Genomic DNA, 15,691 nt, shown 5'->3' with positions numbered 1-15,691 from the left:
TGACGGCGACGCGTCTCCGAAACGCTCCCTCCGTCCGATCATTTTCCTCTCACCTCACCCGGAGATCCACAGAGAGTGCACTCATCTATAGAAAACCCTCGTCCGGTCTTCCCGCTCATTTGCACTCATCAGCAATTTACTTCCTCCAACACCTCCAACCATGAACGACAGCCCTGATCTCCTCTCCTCCCAACGTCTCGTTATCCTCCTCGAACATCACTCCCGTGTTCTCCTCCAGTACTTCCTCGCACTCCCAACCAGCCTCTCGGGCGAGACGGAAGAAATCGAGATCGGCGAGGACGTGTTTCGGTCGGTGGTGGGTGAAGAAGACGAGGAGTTGGGAGGTCGACGACGTGCTGGAAAGACAACTTCGGATGAGGTGAGGATGTTGGGAGTGGTTGAAGACCTGCATGAGAGCAAAAAGTAAAGCTCAAAGTCAGTCAAGGCTCCTTGATCAAGAGCGAGGAGAAAGGATTGGAGGAAAGGAGGTCGAGACGAACGAGGTCGGAAAGAATAACAGTGTCGAACTTCTGCGACGAGTCGCCTAAGCAAGCGAGCAGAGGCTCAACGTTGGCTCCCCAGGTGTGTCCCTGTAGGCGTCAGGAGGGAGAGAGAGAGAGTCAGCTCTCGGTCGAACGAAGACACAGGGGTTGCCTTCGCGACGCGAACTCACGAGAACGGTGACGTTGGACCTCGACGGCTGGGGAACGCAGGCATCAACGTTGAACTGCATGTTGTCTATCAGAGATTGGTCGGGGTAGTCGGTAATAACAGTCTGTGTGATTTTTCAACCAAGGCGGACCCAAACGAAGGAAGGTGAGCTTTGGCGGGAGCTCGATGGGAGGAGGAAGAAGGACAGACGAACCTTCCGAGCTCCAGAGAGAGCAGCGACAATACCAGGAAGAGCTCCAGCGGCCCCGAGCTAATAAAGGGGAAGTGAGGTCAGTTAAGGTTAGACGTGACTTGTGGTGGGGAGGTAGAGATGGGTGTAGGAGGAAAGGAAGGAAAACTCGAGCTCACCTCCAAAACGTTCTTCCCCAAAACGAACTCCTTGTGCTCGACGAGGTAAGTGGCAAAGACCCTAGCGGCATTCCACAGATGCTGACCTTTGATATCAACAGAGCAAATTTCGAAGAAGTCAGTCCAGTGAGGAGAAAATGAGCTCGAAGCAAAAGGAGACCTCTCCTCCCTTCCTTCCCTTGACTCTCTTTCCTCGAGCTTGAAAGAGCAGGACTCACCCCACAAAGGATGCTGGCCAACCAAGCGAATATCTAGCTCTGACCATTCGGATGGCTCCGCTGTTGATGGACGAGTGTAGGAGGCGAAGGTGGGAGGAGGGGATGCTGGACGAGGAGGTTCCTGAGAGAGAAGGAGGAAAGAAGAAGAGGTCAGGGAGAGGAGTCGAGGAGCTGCTGTACTGGAAGAGGACGAACGGGGAACATGTCTCCGAGGTCGAAGTCCTCCTCTTCTTGGTCCGAGTGTGTAGAAGATGGCATCTTGGATAAATTAAAGAGCTATTGGGAAGGGGAGACACGGTTTGGAGAGAGAAGACGAGAGCTCGGAAAAGTCGAAAGGAATCGTCAGGGAAGGAGCTGTTTTGCCTCCAACGTTCACCATCTCCAGAGAGAACTAAACTCGAGTTCTCTATGGCATCTCACTCCGGACCCGTCCTCATCGTAGACAATGGAGCTTCAACTATCAAGGCAGGATTCGCTGGGGTTCCCTTCGACCCTCTGTTCGTTCTCCTCCTCCTTCCCTCCTTTGCTTCGAGCTCACCTGTTCTCCTCTCTCCTCCCAACCCTTCTACAGAGTGATCCCCAACTCGATAGCTCGATCCAAGCAGGAGAAGAAGTCGTTCGTTGGAGACGAGATCTTTCATGCGAAGGATTTCTCCGCCATCACGTATCGAGTCCCGTTTGATCGAGTGAGCTCAACCTCCCCTTCCCTTCCTTCCTCTCCCAACCTTTCTGCCCTCCATCGCTACCTAGATCTCCGCCTAAGGCTCGTCTCTAACACTTCTTCTCTCTCTATAGGGATACCTCGTTGGATGGGACGCTGAGAAACCTATCTGGGATCGACTCTTCCTGAGCGATCAGGGATTGAACGTGAGCTCACCTCTTCCTCCCTTTCCTTTCCTCCCTCCGCTCCCTGGCTCTGATGTTCGGCCTCGACCCTTCAGCTGATCGCTTTGATACTATTCTTTCTCAGGTGGACCCATCTATAACCTCCTTGCTCGTCACGGAACCCTACAACAACCTCCCTTCCCTCCAAGCGTCGTACGACCAGATCGTCTTCGAGGAGTACGAGTTCGAATCCTACCACAGAACCACTCGTGAGCTTGCACTTCTTCCTTCGCCCCCTTCGCTGACGCCTTTTTGAGCTGATTGCATCCCTGTTCGCTTCGTCTGTCGTCCTTCCCAGCTGCTGCCCTCGTGCCCTACCAACCATCTCTCCTCTTCCCTTCACTCGCTTCGACCTCTCGTTCTCAACCCGCTCTCAGTTTCCCGGAATGCTACGTCCTCGTCGATGCTGGATACTCGTACACTCACATCATTCCTATCATGGAAGGGAAGGTCGTTCACTCGGCCATCAAGAGGTGAGTCTCGCCACGCTCTCCTCCCTGCCCTTTCCTTCTCGGGACGAGTCGAGGAGCTGATTTCTTTCGCCTTCAAAGGATCGACGTTGGCGGCAAGCTTCTCACCAACCACCTCAAAACTCTCATCTCCTTTCGTCACTGGAACATGATGGATCAAACTCACGTGGTTAACGAAGCCAAAGAGAAGTGTTGCTTTGTCTCGGATGACTTCAGACGCGACTTGGACATCTGCAGGTGAGACTACGATCTTCTCTTCAACTCCGTCTTCCGACATCCAACATCCGCCTCGTTTCAGTAGAAACTTCCCAGTCGTTCCCGACCGGCGGGATCACTTTGCTTGTGATTGAAGTTTGGAAGGATATTCAATCAGCTCCCTTAGCTCGCGTCGCCCCTCGCCCCCTTGCCTGTTCTTCTCTTCATCTTCCAATCTGACACGGTTCCTTCTTAATCTCTACGTCAGGCTCGACCCTCGCTCCAATCCTATCGTTCAGGAGTACGCTCTTCCCGACTTCACTTCGACTTTCAAGAACGGCTACATCAAACGAGGACCCAACGCGGAACCGTCTCCTCGAGCCATCGCTGCTGCTGCCGCCCTCGCCGCGAAGAACAAGACGGACCCTTCGATACTAGCACCTCCACCAGCAGTACCAGATGACGCGATGGCTGTCGACGAGGAGGAGGATCAGATGCTGCCGCTGGGAAACGAGAGGTTCTCGGTGCCGGAGGTTCTTTTCAATCCTACGGATATCGGTGAGTCTTTTCAATATCTATCTTGAACCTTCGTCTGTCTCGTCTTCCGTCGTCGTTTGCTATCGACTCGTGCTGACATGCCTCTCTCTCGTCCTTCTTCTCTCTCAGGTCTCCCTCAAGTCGGAATCCCCGAAGCCATCGCTCAGTCGATAGCTCTTCTTCCCGAAGATCTTCAAGGCATGTTCTGGAGCAACATCGGAGTATTCGGGGGCTCGACGCTCTTCCCTGGGTTCAAAGAGAGACTGTGAGTCTTTCTCTTCTCCTCTTTCGACGCGTTGAACCTGACTGGCGCTTTTCTCTCTTTCGTTCGCTCAGTCAAACGACCCTCCAGACCATCTCACCTTCCTACGTCTCTCCTCGAGTCTTCGTCGCCGATCGGTTCGTCTTTCCTCTTCGTTCAGCGTCTTTCGTTCGTGCCTCGAACTGACCCCCCTTCCTCCCGTCTTCCTCCAATCAACAGACCTCTCCTCACCCCCTACCTCGCCGCCGACGCTCTCGCCAAATCCCCGGAGCACTACCGTCCCCTCGTCGTCACTCGAGCAGACTACCTCGAATTCGGAAGCGAAGGGATCCGGAAACGATTCGCCAAAATGTCGACGGACGTCGCAGGAGTCCCTCTCGAGGGATTCGTTCCTGCTGCTCCAGCAGTTCAACCTCGTCCTCCTCCTCCACCCTCATCGGCCCCAGCTCGAGCCTCGCCAGCAGTCGCTCGAGCTCAAGCGCAAGCTCCCGCTCCCCCGAAGATTCTAACGACGCTCGCAGGAACTCCAGCTAAACCGAATCTTGGGACGGGACCTGGGAGAGGGTGGAGGTTGGGGAAGGGGAAGGCAGCTGCGAACACGAGTGCTACTGGATGAGCAATTGATGTTTTTGTGTGCTATCCCTATGTCTCTTTCGATGAAAGCAGCGAGAGAAAGATCCTGTGGCAGTAAAAAGCGAAGTCACTCGACGCTCCGTCTTTCTTTTCGACCTTTCGTTCTCGACAGCTCAGCCACTGTCAGGATGAGTGCTTTCAGCTAGGGGTGAGAAATTGTCATCCTCATCTGCGCTAGATCTCGGTCCTTCTGATCCAACTCGACGTCTTCCTGGTCTTCGATTCATTGGACGCGACTGGTCGAAGGGAAACCTCGAGCGTAGGCTTCGAGCTTTGCAGACTGGGTTACGGCGAGAAAAGTCACGAGACGAAGGTAATTTTGGTCAGTCGCGACGAAAGGTGTCAACGGAAGAGAGCGACTTCCAAACTCACAGGATGAGGAAGGCTCGACGCGCCGCCCTTGATCGTTTGATGGGCTTGAGGGCAACGACTCCCTTTCCTTTGCCAGGAACGTCCGTGATCTCGACGAGAGGAGAGGAGTGTAAGAAGGAGGATGGCTTGATGGCGAAGCATCGATGGGAGAAGGAGTTGGAAAGAGGGAGGAAGAACATCGGTGGCCGTTGGAGGGAACTCGAGGGAAGAACACGATTTCGAGATCAGGTCCCGCTGACGGGAGGAGAGGGGAAAATGAATGATATAAGAAAAAGAGCGTGGAAAACTCCGAATGGAGTCAGAAAACGCGCAAAGCACGTTTCCAGCGGCGGGGAAGAGTCTAGTCGGTTCGAGGGTGAGGAAGGGGAGGTCGGTGGTATCGAGGGGACGATGAAGAGTTGGAGGTTTCGCTTGGCTGCTGCGAGAGAAAAGGAGAAGGGATAGCTGGTAATCAGGTGTGTTTGACGATCGGGGTTTTACTGATAACAACGCACAGAAAAACGTCAGCGATGTTTGAGGGATCATGCGAAGGAGGACGAGATCGAAGGATGTGTTCTTGCTCGTTGCTCTCTCTCGCTGAGTCGCTCTCTCTTTGATGATCCAGGTGCGTGTGCAACAATGTGAATCCAGTATAGCTTAAAGGATCTAAAAAGGTTGAGCAGAAAAAAAGTGATCTGAACAGAGGGAGGAGAAGGAGTCAGTCTCAAACTCTCAATTCCCGAGCGAAAGCGAAAACGAGACGCGTCGACTGACAGAAGCGATAAACAGCTCTTCCGTTCCAAGTTCTAAGCTAGCCAATTTCTCCATGCATCAATCTAAGAACCGTATCGTAGGTACTGCATACACCGAGCAAAGGAAGAGCAAGTTGTCAGCTTCAACGCCTCGAGGAGAAACGAAAGCCGAAAGGAAGCAGTGAACTCACTAAAACGACACTCCCATACTCGGAGCGACCTTCAGCAGATTCGGGAGAATCCCTCTATACAGTCCCTTCAGACCCTCCCGTTGGAAGATCTGAATGAAAGCTCCTGAGCCGGAGGTGTAGCTGTAAGCGTGTGGTTTCGAAGGAGGTGGTGGAGTCGGTGTTGTTGATAAAGAGGAGAAAGCTCGTGAGGGAATGAGACTCCCGTGGGGTGTTGGCGATGGTGGTGGGGGAGTGATGGGGATGGCGGAGGGTATGGGGTTGGTGGGAGAGTGAGGGAGAGGGAGAGCGGAGAGGGAGCGTTGAAGACCGACGACCTGAGCAAGGAAAGGGAAGAGGGGAGTCAGCGAGACGGAAAGAAAACAGAGAGAGGAGAGAGAGTGGAAACTCACCTGCATCTTCCTCCGAATAACATCGAAAGGGTACGTGATGGTCTGCGACGTCCCTCCTGCAGCAGCACCACAAGCTAGTTTCGTGAGAGCTATCCGAGTCTCACTGTAGTCGTCTTCGATGGAATCGGCGAGGAAGTGGACTCGGAGCTTCTCGTAGAAGACGAAATTCAGGGCGACGTAAGGCTGAGGCGAAAGGGGAAAGGAGACGAGAGGACACAGGATCAGCAGCGATTCGACGCGTCGAGGAGTTGAAATTGACAGTCGAAAAGGACTCACCGCAACACCCGCGGCCGTAGGAACCATGCCCATATACAGTCCTCGAATCCCACCCTCCGTTCGATAGACCTTCAGAGTCATTCCTACGATCCCAAGCTCTTTCCCTCGAGGTTGGTTCAGTCCGCCGAGATGCGCTGCTGAGATCGAGAGACGTGACCGAACGAGGTCCAGAGGGTAGGTTGAAGCGACCTACAGAGATGCAAAGGCGGAAATCATCAGTCTCAGTGATTCTCGTGGAGTTTCAGTGCGAAAGATGAGACGAGAGTGCGACGAACCGAAGTGATTCCAGCTAACGATCCAGCAACGAGCTTCAGCCCAGTCCCAAGCTTCCCTTTCCCTTTCCCCCCAGCCTGACCGTCCTCATAGTCGGTGAAAACGCTCTTGAGTGTCTCGTAGGTGGTGAATTGGACGGCACTGTAGGCTGTGATTCGGAGACGCGAGGACGAGAGGTCAGGTCAGATCTCTCCCTTTCGTCGACGTGGAACAGCAGAGAGAGAGAAGACTCACGAAATATTCTCAAACAGTTCACTCCATTCCCCTTCATATAGCCCTTCGGTCCCTCCTCCTTCCACATCTTGATCAACGAAGGGAGAACGCCCTTGTACGGCTGACCGGTCGAGCTCGATTGGACTTGCCTGCGAGAGAGCCCACAATACGAGTCGTTGAATGAAGAAGGAAAGGTTTCAGCTTGAATTCTCTAGACGCGTTCGGCTGAGCTCTGCGAGAGAGTGAAGGCGGCGAGAAGGGAGAGAGGAAGACGCGAGCAAGCTCAACTCACATGATGATCTTGAGGCGTTCAAGCGGGCTCACGACCGTTCTGGAAGTAGCACCAGCCATTCCTCCTGCTACGAAGTACTCTAGCAAGTGCTGCTCAGAGTTGGAGCCAGCAACAGAGGGAGAAAACGAAGAAGAAGGTCAGTATTGATCGAGCGGGAGAGTGCGGGCTGAAGGAGGGAAGACATGTGTTGAGCTCGAGCTCGTCCTTCCGAACGAGGTCGCCGAGGCTCCCTTCCTCTCCAACTCAAGCTCGCGGTCGCAAGACCCGATGAAGAGAAGAAGCTTTCTCTCGTTCTCGTATAGAGAGATGTGCCCGTAGAAGACAGCGAATGAGCGAGGGAAGGACTCGACGAATCGGAGGGTCGTGTGAGCTTCCCTCCGATTCCTCCTCGCTTCCTTCCTTCGCTCCCCAGCTGCTTTCCAGCTGTACCTCTTCTGCCGACTCTTCGACAGCTCCTTCATAGACTGTCAGCCCTTGTGATCTACTCGCACGAGTGTTCTCAGCTGCTGCTTGCAGCCTCCCTCACGCTAGCCCCAACCAAATCCGAAAGCTCGACCTAAACTCACCTGCTTTGACCCAGCTCCTCCCTCCTCTCTGCCATGCTCTTCTTCCTCCAGATCCTCCTCCATGATCACTTCTTCAGGCGGGATGGATTTCCGGGGAGGTGGTGGTTTTATAGAAGTTGATGGTGAGAAAGAGGAGGAGGAGGAGGAGGAGGGAGAGCTCGAGGAGGGTGTTGGCGGTTGAGCTTGGAAGAGGTTGCTGAAGACCGGCATGGCGAGAGAGACGGTTGCTCTCTGTCGTGTTGACAAGGGAAAGAGAAGCAGGAGAAGGGGAAAGAGAGCGTGGGTTGTTGGAGCTGGAGCGAGGATCGAGAGAGATGCTGATGGTTTGGAGGAGGTCGGCTGGTCGAGCGGTCGATTTCGGGAGGGAGCCCGAGAAATTGATTGAGGAAGGCAAGATTTTCTGGATGTGACCTCTTTCGATAGAGGTCAAGAATCTGGAGGGAAGATGGCTTGAGATAGAGAAGGAAAAAAAAAGGAGATATGAAGGGAGGGGAGGAAGAAGAGAGAAGGGAGAGGAGGAGCGAGAGAGCAGACGCGATGGAGAGAGAAAGAGAAAGAGAGAGGGCTCAAAAGAAGGAAGAGCAACTCGAGATTAGAGTGACTAGAGAGAGAGGAGAGAGCTCGATTATCGAGAGACAAATGAATGCAAGAGGTAGAAGTCTACAAGAGACAAAGCAGAGAGAGAGGAGCGGATCAACCTCTCCCCGCCCGACGTCGGGCGTCTTTGCATGCCCGAATCTCTCAACACCTACGAGATGATCCTTCGAGGATCATCTCGTAGCTGTCGAAGAACCCAAGGGCATGGAAAGAAAACAGCCCCGAAGCAGAGTGAAGGGATGCTGCTTTGCTTTCACGCGCTCCTCCTTTTGCTTCGAGCTCTGATCCAACACTCCGGAGCGGGCTGAGTGAAACGTCAAGACCTGGAGTCTCTATAGGATCGACAGCGCTCTGAATGAGATCAGAACAAGGGCAGCAGGATCGGCAGGGGAGGAAGAGATGATGGCCGTTAGTGGACGAAAGGTCGAGCTCGCATTTTCGTCTCCTTCCCTCCTTTGCTTCCGACACTCACACCTTGAAATTTATCGCTCTCGCACCATGTCGGATTCTACACCCACATCGAGGGACTACCCTCTCCGGACTACCAAAGGTTTGTTTTCTCCCTGCTCCCTCTCCCAACCTCCTCCTCCTCGAGCTCAACATTGAAGCTCACCTCTCTTTCCTCCCTTCCTTCATCTTCCCTCCTCCCTCTCCTCCCTCCCAGATGCCCTCCACCTCCAACACCTCCAAACCTGCCTCGTCCTCTCCCTCGAATGCACCGTCTCTCCAACAGCTTTCTGCGTAGGATCCACTTTCGTCCTTCCAGCACCCCCTTCTCCCTCTTCCTCCTCCTCCTCCGACCCTGAAGCCCAAGGCGATCTCCTCCTCTCGACGGGTTACTCACGAGAACCACCCCTCCCCACCTCCCACGCTGAATCCTCAGCCCTCTCCAAACTTCTCGCTCTACCCCTGGACGATCTTCACTCGTTGCTCGCTTCCCAGAAGCCGAGGTCGTGGCCTGGAAGTGAAGGATGGACGCATCAGGATGTGCTCGAGAGATGCGACGTTTATACCACGCTGGAACCGTGTAGTGTTAGGACGAGCGGGGAGCCGGACTGTGCGAGGTTGCTGGCTAGACATAGGGTGAAGAGGGTGTTTGTCGTGAGTGGATTTTTCTCGCTCTTCCTCGAGAGAAATTGAGAAGAGAGAGGAGGAGCGACAGCGCTGATCTTTTATTCCCTTTCTGTGCTTCGAACCAATGGTCTGTTTCAGGGAGTGAACGAGCCTCCGGATTTCGTGCAGTGTCTTGGGACTCGATTCCTGGAGGAGGCAGGAGTGGAGGTTTGGAGGGTGGAGGGCTTGGAGAGGGAGTGCCTCGAGCGGGCGAGGAGAGGGAGGGATTGAGAGTTATAGGACGATTGTCGAGCGTCAGTAGGCTCAGTCGTCTTTGTCAGACGAGGGATACGGCTCTAGAGGGAGACAACAGCAGGTCTGTTAAGAAGTGAGCTCTATTTCAGTCAGCTTGAGGGCGCGTCGCGTCTCTTGCCTTCGTCGTTTACTTCATCTCTCCACTGACTGATCGAAGTTTTACCTCTGATTATCATTGCTACAGGACTATCAAGGATTTGGACTCCTGCCATGTGCTTGACTGAGGTCTGGACGACCAGGACGCTATCTATCTCTGTGAGTCGAATCTCTCGCGCCGCGTCGCGTCTTCTCTCTCTTGCTCCCTCGCGGACGATCAGCTCACTCGAACGAACTTTTCTCTGGTTTTTAAGCAGAGACACACTTGATCTGTATGATTATCTTCTTCAACGATTCATCGCAGAGCAAACCTTCAACAGCACGAAGCCCGAAGCCACGTCCCTCGATCGTTTCAGTTCGGACCAGAGCTGAGGAGCTCACCTTTCACCTCCCTTCCCAACGAACCACCATCAGCGTTTTCGACCGCCATCTCGCTGTCGTTTCGACTTCGCTCCACCTTCGTCAATGCCTCCTCCCTCCAAAACCGCTCCTTCCCTCTTGTCCTCCCGCTCAACTTGTTCAACCACCTCTTCTCGACCAACTCCTTCCTCTTTTCCTCAACAAGAACGAGCTCGAGTTCTCACGGGCTCGTCCTCTCTCTCGCCCTCCTCTTCTCGAGAGACGAAGTCGCCTGGATCACCTACTACCCCGATCTTCAACTTCGGTGGCGAAATATGCGAAGCTCAGAAGTCCAGCAGGGAGGAGGCAACGGGAGGGACGGGAGGGAGGGAAGAGGAAGGAGGTTCCGGAATCGAGATCTTGGGAGGGTCTTCTCGTCTCGCTGCAGCCTTGGGAATAGAGGAGGAAGCTCACGAGGGGAGAGTAACTTCTCCCACGTTCAAGGAGACGATGGCGAAGCTTCAAGCGTTTGGGAAGGGAGGGATCTCGGTGGTTTGGTTGAAGGGAACGATGGCGGTCTCTCAGGTGAGCTCGACGTTTCCTCCCCTTCGACTTCTATCTCTTCAGCTTTTCGAAGCTGAACAGACCGCTCACGCTTCCTTATTCTCTGCCAGATCGTCGCACTCACGGTCGTTCTTGTTCTCGCTCGAACCACTCCTTCACCAACCTCGCCTTCCATCGTCCAATCCTCAGCCTGTCCCTCCAGGTACCCGCTCGCCCCTTGGCTCGTCGTTCACATCGTCCGAGTTGGGATCTGTTGGCCGACGAGTGTGTGGCTGTACTTGAGGAGGGAGAGGGTCTCGAGGGAGGGAGGCGATTTGGAGGGTGCGAGTGAGACGTTGAGTGACCCGGAGGAGGTGAGAGGGAGAGGGAGAGAGAGAGAGTACGTTCCTTTCCTTCTCGCGTGACCTCCTTCTGACTTCTTCTGAGACGAAGCTGATGCATGCTCTTCCCTTCTTCTCTTACTCAGGGATTCGGCAGCGACGGCGTTTACAGGGCTGTCAGGCTCGACGAGAGTTCGCTCGCCTTCGACGAGCTCAACCAAGAACGAATGAGCTCCTTCTCCTCCTCAACCTCTCACTCTCGCTCGACTCCTCGACATCAACTGCCCAAAGTCAGTCCCTTTGTATTCCTTGGTCATCTAGCTATGATACGGAAGCTGACCTACTCTCTCGTTGCTTTCGTAGACTTTCTTTCGCCTGCCTCCTCACCACCCTCCTCTTCTTTGATTTTGGAAACATCCTCCTCCCTCTCTCCACCATCCAAGCCGACTGTCGACACTCCGCACCTTTACTTTGGTGGGGAGTCCTCGGAGGTATCTGCGTCGCCTATGGGCTGGTGCTGGAGATCGCAGCAGTTGTGCTCGTCGTAGGGGTTGGAGGTTGGGTTTGGAGAGTGAGTCGCGTCGCGTCTCGTTTCTTTCAGGCTCTCTCTCTCCGCCGCAGTCCTCGTCAAGCTAATCCATTCTCCACTCTTGTACCTCTAGACTGTCCGAACCCACGTCTCCCCACCACCTCAACCTTCACCAGAAGCCCCCCTTCCACCACCACCTCTCGAAGCCTTCCTCCTCTTCCAAATCCCTCTCTCCATTTTCGTCCCTCTCCCCACGACCATCTGCCCCCTCCTATCCCCAGGATCCAGGACCACTTTACCTTCGGAGAAGAACCTTCGCCATCCAGCTCTTCATCTTTCGGAGAATCGAGCGTCCTGCTCGACTTCGAACCTCCCAAACTCAAGAACGCAACCGGGAAGGGGATGCAATGGGAGGGAGGAGATGTGTGAGAGCTTTGATTGGATGCGGGCATGCTTTCCACGTGAGTCGCTTCTGTCTTTCTACCTTCTTCTTATCGCTCAGCCGCTCGTTCGCGTCGAGGTCGAGTTGAAGTTTGAGTTTGTTGGTTTACTGCAGCGGCTTTTGGGTTTCTCGCTTTCGGTTCGTCTTCTGTATGTAACCTTGTCTTTTCTACTGCATCCACGCTCGTTTGAATATGGGCGTTCGCTCTGTTACTCGTTAAGGAGTCTCGCTTGAAGAGCTTTCGTCGAACGAACGAAACCTTTTGCTCCATAGTCATGAGATCTGCAGACTGAGAACGAGCCTCCCCCACGTACATAGTTGGCTTATCTTGAACGTGTCCATGTTGTCTAGCGAGAGCCCAAAGGTCGATCGGCGTCGGGGAGGGACAGGTCTTGTCGTCCTCCCTGTTGTTGAGGAGATCTCCAAAGAATGCTGCGTCCGCGTCCGCAAGGTACGTCTTGGAGATGAAGAACGATAGGAGAGTCACCTCATACTTGTCGGCCAGATCCAAACCGACGAGGAGGTCCTCCCAGCGGAGGATCTCCTTGAAGCGATCAGGCTGCATCTGTCGAAGGAGGAGGGTGAGATGTTCCGACGATTCCTCGATTTTGACGATGGGTGGGTACAACGAGGATCCGTTCGAGGGAGGTTGAGGGATGGCTAGCATGTCTCTAAAGACTGTCGATGCTGCTTGGAGGTAGAACCTTTGGACGCGAAAGAGGACGTTGTTCGACGATTGAAGAACGACGTCTCCTTCGGGGTCGTTGAAGTCTTCCGAGTACGTGGTGGAAGAGGAGGAGGAAGGTTCGTCGGATGTAGATGATTCGACGGTCTTGCGCTTCTTGGAGGAGGAGGAGGACGCGTCGGGTTGGGACATGGCGAGAGGGAGGGAGGGAGGGTCTGTTTGAAGAAGGAGACGGTTTGGGTCAACGAGAGCGGTGAGGAAAGAATGGAAAGATGGAGCCCACTGTAAGAGTTCCTAGTAGATCAGAAAGAGATCTTCGTCTCGAAGTCGTCCGAGTGAAGGCTGAGGGAGAAGAGGAAGGAGGAAGAAGGGAAGGGGAAGGGGAAGGGCAAAGGTCAGCTTCGATTCCTCCTTCCTCAGAGCCTCTCGAGAGCTTAAATTTGCTCTAGAACTTACAGGTTACTTGAATGCCTCGAATGGGTGAGTTGCTGGTGCGAGTAAAGAGAGAAATCCTCAAGAGATGCGTCGAGGGTCGTGGTCGTTTGGTGTCAACTTCCAAAATGAAACGAGCTCACCTCTTTCCTCCTTCCCTCCCCTTTCCCTCTCTCCAAACCGTCACTTCAACGGATGGCCCAACCTTCTACCCTACTCTCGACTCTGCACGGACTCTCGGAATCACTCAAGCATGCCCACCCTCCAACCCACCCTATCTCAGCTTCCCTCCTGAATCCCTACGGTCCTTCAACTTCGACGACGACGGGAGGAGGGGAGGAGGAGGAAGCTCAGCCTTTCACGAGGGAGTCCGTTCAGACTGCCCTCTCTGGGATGAGAGACGTTCTCGAAAGGTTCAAGCTCATATGGGAAGAAGGAGGAGAGGACGGCAGAATCAGAGGAGCAGGGAAGATGAAGGAATGGTGAGTCTGGAGGCTCGAGATGGGAGGGAGGAGGAGGGAGAGGAGGAGGAGAGGGCGACGTTCTTCCTGTCCTGTTGCAGCTTCTCCCAAAACTTCCAAGTTCTGAAGCGTAGACAAATGCACTCTTCATCTTAGTAGCCGTCCCTGACTTCTTTTGTTTCGTCCTTCCTTGCTCTGCAGGACTCAAACAACGGCTCCTCTCCTCTCCCTCGCTCCCACTCTCCATCACCTCTCGACCTCCCTCACCATCCCCTCCTCTCCCACCAACCCTCTTTTCGCATCTCCAACTCCCACTCCCTTCGCTTTGCCTCTTCACTCTCCACCCGCTGCTCTTCTCGAACGAACGGCTACCTCCCTCGGTCTTGAAGTCTTCAGGGAAACCGTCGAAGACAACACTCAGACCACCTTCGCCTCCTTCCCCGGCTCTACCTCCTCTTCGTCTTCCCTCCCCGTCCCCATCATCACCAAGGAAGCTCTCATCCTCGGAGGAAAAGCTCTCTCCATCGAACTGGAACTCGTCGAGTCGTCAGAGGATCAAGGGAACTGGACGTTGGCCAAGATTCGATGCTCCATCACGCTCGACGAGGTCAATCATCTTCTCGAGCACGTCGACGCTCTCCTGGAACTGACCCTGAGGACGTTGCTGGAGTTGTTGAGACCTCCGAGGGAAGGGGAGGAGCAGTCGGGAGAGTTGGTGGACGGAGAGACTCGGGAGTTGAGGGCTGCGAGGGAGTTGAAGGAGTTTGAGCGGAGGTTGAGGGAGGTTGTTCGATTAGAGGCGGGAGGGAAGCAAGGGAACCTGTTTTTGAGAGGAGAGGAGATTAGAACGGGGGTGGATAGTTGGCTGCGGGCCAAAGGGTGTGATCCGTCGAACTGGTGGGTTCGAATTGTTGCTCCGTCGCGTCGAAATCGGAGCTTCTCGAGACTGACCTCTTCTTTCCTTTCTGTCGACAGCTCCATCACTCCATCACCCAACCCTTACTCTTCCTACCTCATCTCTCCACCGGCTTCCACTTCGCCAAGACCCACCTCTCACCAACAAGTCGTTCACCTCGTCCCAACCGCGCCGTCTTCGCTCCCTCCTCGTCGTCTTCCTTCGGAACTCCTCGCTCTGACGGTCGACGAACAAGACGCGTCAACTCCCTTCGGATGGGAGGCCGTCTTCGAACCTGCTCTGGTGATTGGAGCTCGAGGAAGCAGTAACAGCTGGGGAAGGACCTTGGTGAGTCTCGTGGGAAGACGTCTTCGGAAAACGAGACGAGGACTGACCTCTCCCTGTCGCGTCTCCCTTTCCACATACATATCCCTTCAGCTCCAGCAAGCTCGGTCGCTCCCAACTCCCCTTCCCGATCAGCTCACATCCTTCGTCGACTGGGATTCCTCGAGTTTGGGATATTCGGGGACGAAACAGAGATGGTCGTTCGCCGAAACTCCTTCGACGGAGGGAGTCGCGATTTCCAGAGTTGGGTTGAGTGGAGTTGAGGAGGCCGGGAAGGTTATCGAAGTGAGTTGCCACATCTAAGCTTCTTGAATTTTGCTTCCCACTGATTTGTCGTCGTTTCATTCTCTACAGTGGGCTCGAGCGTGGTCGACTGTCAACGAGTTCTGGCTCAGCGTCTTCGACTCTTCTCCCTCTTCGTCGTCCACCTCTCAACCAACAGAAGACGCGTCTTCGACATTGGATCTTGACGATCTGGACTCCTTCTTCCTTGGTTAGTCCCTTTTTAGCTTTTCGCTCCCACTGCCTCTTCATCGAATCTGACTCCCGACGCGTCTCTCCCTCCCTTCTTTCTCTCCCTCACAGCTCCTCCCTCCAATCTCCCCGTCACCCTGCACCTCATTCTACCAACACCCTCAACTTCAGCATCCCACCTCCCATCGATCCTCCTCTCCCTCCCTCATCCGAGCCTTCCTCTCGCAAGCTTCGAGATCACCATCTCTCCCTCTCTCGCTGGTCCTCCGACCGTCTCCCTCTCCTCGTCCTCGGGATCACCACCCATCGAGGAGGCGAGGCTGGCTGCTCTGGCTCAGAACATCGGTGGATGGGGTCAGGGAGTGGTGAAGTGGGTCGTCGACAAGTTGAGCGAGGAGGAAGTGGGAGCTCGAAGTGGGAGTGTGAGCGCGGAGGCGAAGAGGAAGAGAGCGGAGAGCAGCGAGGACGGTGGTGCTGGGGAGGGAAGGGAAGAGGAGGACAGAAAGAGGATGAAGATGTAAACGAACTCGATGCATCTATCCAACCGACCTGTCCTTCCTGACGAGATCGTTTTCAGCAAGAGGCTCGACTCAACTCGACGCGTCGCCTGAGCTCGGCCTC

General features: G+C 54.5%; 8 protein-coding genes across 8 annotated transcripts; 4 read left to right on the top strand and 4 right to left on the bottom strand.

The window, feature by feature from the left end:
- Positions 1-69: 69 nt before the first annotated feature.
- On the bottom strand, positions 70-1,584 carry BDY24DRAFT_395190 (putative methyltransferase-domain-containing protein). The gene is made up of 7 exons (XM_076641276.1): positions 1,434-1,584; positions 1,239-1,359; positions 1,021-1,106; positions 866-922; positions 674-775; positions 501-590; positions 70-406 (listed from the first exon to the last, which is right to left on the bottom strand). The coding sequence occupies exons 1-7, from the start codon at positions 1,494-1,496 to the stop codon at positions 137-139; spliced, it is 789 nt and encodes a 262-aa protein (XP_076495051.1). The 5' UTR covers positions 1,497-1,584; the 3' UTR covers positions 70-136.
- BDY24DRAFT_395188 (actin family protein) lies at positions 1,585-4,226 on the top strand. The gene is made up of 10 exons (XM_076641275.1): positions 1,585-1,735; positions 1,810-1,924; positions 2,034-2,105; positions 2,209-2,332; positions 2,422-2,596; positions 2,675-2,830; positions 3,057-3,346; positions 3,455-3,590; positions 3,662-3,724; positions 3,807-4,226. The coding sequence occupies exons 1-10, from the start codon at positions 1,647-1,649 to the stop codon at positions 4,201-4,203; spliced, it is 1,617 nt and encodes a 538-aa protein (XP_076495050.1). The 5' UTR covers positions 1,585-1,646; the 3' UTR covers positions 4,204-4,226.
- A 1,156-nt stretch (positions 4,227-5,382) lies between these two features.
- On the bottom strand, positions 5,383-7,016 carry BDY24DRAFT_371222 (mitochondrial carrier domain-containing protein; the record flags this gene model as incomplete). The annotated part of the gene is made up of 7 exons (XM_076638148.1): positions 5,383-5,428; positions 5,515-5,828; positions 5,904-6,086; positions 6,180-6,368; positions 6,455-6,600; positions 6,687-6,814; positions 6,958-7,016. The coding sequence occupies 7 exons, from the start codon at positions 7,014-7,016 to the stop codon at positions 5,383-5,385; spliced, it is 1,065 nt and encodes a 354-aa protein (XP_076495049.1).
- A 1,602-nt stretch (positions 7,017-8,618) lies between these two features.
- On the top strand, positions 8,619-9,464 carry BDY24DRAFT_407457 (uncharacterized protein; the record flags this gene model as incomplete). Its single annotated transcript, XM_076642757.1, has 3 exons — positions 8,619-8,670; positions 8,785-9,221; positions 9,333-9,464. 3 exons carry the CDS (start codon positions 8,619-8,621, stop codon positions 9,462-9,464), a joined length of 621 nt encoding a protein of 206 aa, XP_076495048.1.
- Positions 9,465-9,787: 323 nt separating this feature from the next.
- BDY24DRAFT_124204 (uncharacterized protein) lies at positions 9,788-11,078 on the top strand. Its single transcript, XM_076635958.1, has 3 exons — positions 9,788-10,508; positions 10,598-10,866; positions 10,954-11,078. Exons 1-3 carry the CDS (start codon positions 10,050-10,052, stop codon positions 11,036-11,038), a joined length of 813 nt encoding a protein of 270 aa, XP_076495047.1. The 5' UTR covers positions 9,788-10,049; the 3' UTR covers positions 11,039-11,078.
- Positions 10,847-11,797, bottom strand: BDY24DRAFT_395174 (uncharacterized protein). Its single transcript, XM_076641274.1, has 4 exons — positions 11,470-11,797; positions 11,171-11,378; positions 10,954-11,097; positions 10,847-10,866 (listed from the first exon to the last, which is right to left on the bottom strand). Exons 1-2 carry the CDS (start codon positions 11,786-11,788, stop codon positions 11,191-11,193), a joined length of 507 nt encoding a protein of 168 aa, XP_076495046.1. The 5' UTR covers positions 11,789-11,797; the 3' UTR covers positions 10,847-10,866; positions 10,954-11,097; positions 11,171-11,190.
- Positions 11,798-11,994: 197 nt separating this feature from the next.
- BDY24DRAFT_416785 (uncharacterized protein) lies at positions 11,995-12,655 on the bottom strand (the record flags this gene model as incomplete). The annotated part of the gene is made up of 2 exons (XM_076643627.1): positions 11,995-12,016; positions 12,093-12,655. 2 exons carry the CDS (start codon positions 12,653-12,655, stop codon positions 11,995-11,997), a joined length of 585 nt encoding a protein of 194 aa, XP_076495045.1.
- Positions 12,656-13,857: 1,202 nt separating this feature from the next.
- BDY24DRAFT_395169 (uncharacterized protein) lies at positions 13,858-15,553 on the top strand (the record flags this gene model as incomplete). The annotated part of the gene is made up of 5 exons (XM_076641273.1): positions 13,858-14,253; positions 14,332-14,599; positions 14,690-14,881; positions 14,951-15,089; positions 15,182-15,553. Coding segments are annotated over 5 exons (1,195 nt in total), but the record flags the coding sequence as incomplete, so codon positions are not given.
- Positions 15,554-15,691: the final 138 nt, after the last annotated feature.

This window comes from Mrakia frigida, assembly GCF_051309035.1.
Source record: "Mrakia frigida strain ATCC 22029 unplaced genomic scaffold BDY24scaffold_23, whole genome shotgun sequence".
Classification (NCBI taxonomy): Eukaryota; Fungi; Basidiomycota; class Tremellomycetes; order Cystofilobasidiales; family Mrakiaceae; genus Mrakia; species Mrakia frigida.
The sequence above is the reverse complement of the archived record's forward strand: the minus strand, read 5'-3'. Positions and strand labels throughout refer to the sequence as shown.

Coding starts and splice junctions, on each gene's coding strand:
- BDY24DRAFT_395190 (XM_076641276.1), bottom strand. CDS start 1,496: ATGCCATCTTCTACACACTCGGACCAAGAAGAGGAGGACTTCGACCTC. Junction 1,360..1,433: donor ACCTCGGAGACATGTTCCCC/GTTCGTCCTCTT, acceptor CTTCTCTCTCAG/GAACCTCCTCGTCCAGCATC. Junction 1,107..1,238: donor TGGCCAGCATCCTTTGTGGG/GTGAGTCCTGCT, acceptor TTGATATCAAAG/GTCAGCATCTGTGGAATGCC.
- BDY24DRAFT_395188 (XM_076641275.1), top strand. CDS start 1,647: ATGGCATCTCACTCCGGACCCGTCCTCATCGTAGACAATGGAGCTTCA. Junction 2,333..2,421: donor ATCCTACCACAGAACCACTC/GTGAGCTTGCAC, acceptor CGTCCTTCCCAG/CTGCTGCCCTCGTGCCCTAC. Junction 3,591..3,661: donor CCTGGGTTCAAAGAGAGACT/GTGAGTCTTTCT, acceptor TCGTTCGCTCAG/TCAAACGACCCTCCAGACCA.
- BDY24DRAFT_124204 (XM_076635958.1), top strand. CDS start 10,050: ATGCCTCCTCCCTCCAAAACCGCTCCTTCCCTCTTGTCCTCCCGCTCA. Junction 10,509..10,597: donor GAACGATGGCGGTCTCTCAG/GTGAGCTCGACG, acceptor ATTCTCTGCCAG/ATCGTCGCACTCACGGTCGT. Junction 10,867..10,953: donor GGGAGAGGGAGAGAGAGAGA/GTACGTTCCTTT, acceptor TCTCTTACTCAG/GGATTCGGCAGCGACGGCGT.
- BDY24DRAFT_395174 (XM_076641274.1), bottom strand. CDS start 11,788: ATGCCCGCATCCAATCAAAGCTCTCACACATCTCCTCCCTCCCATTGC. Junction 11,379..11,469: donor GAGACGTGGGTTCGGACAGT/CTAGAGGTACAA, acceptor GACGCGACTCAC/TCTCCAAACCCAACCTCCAA.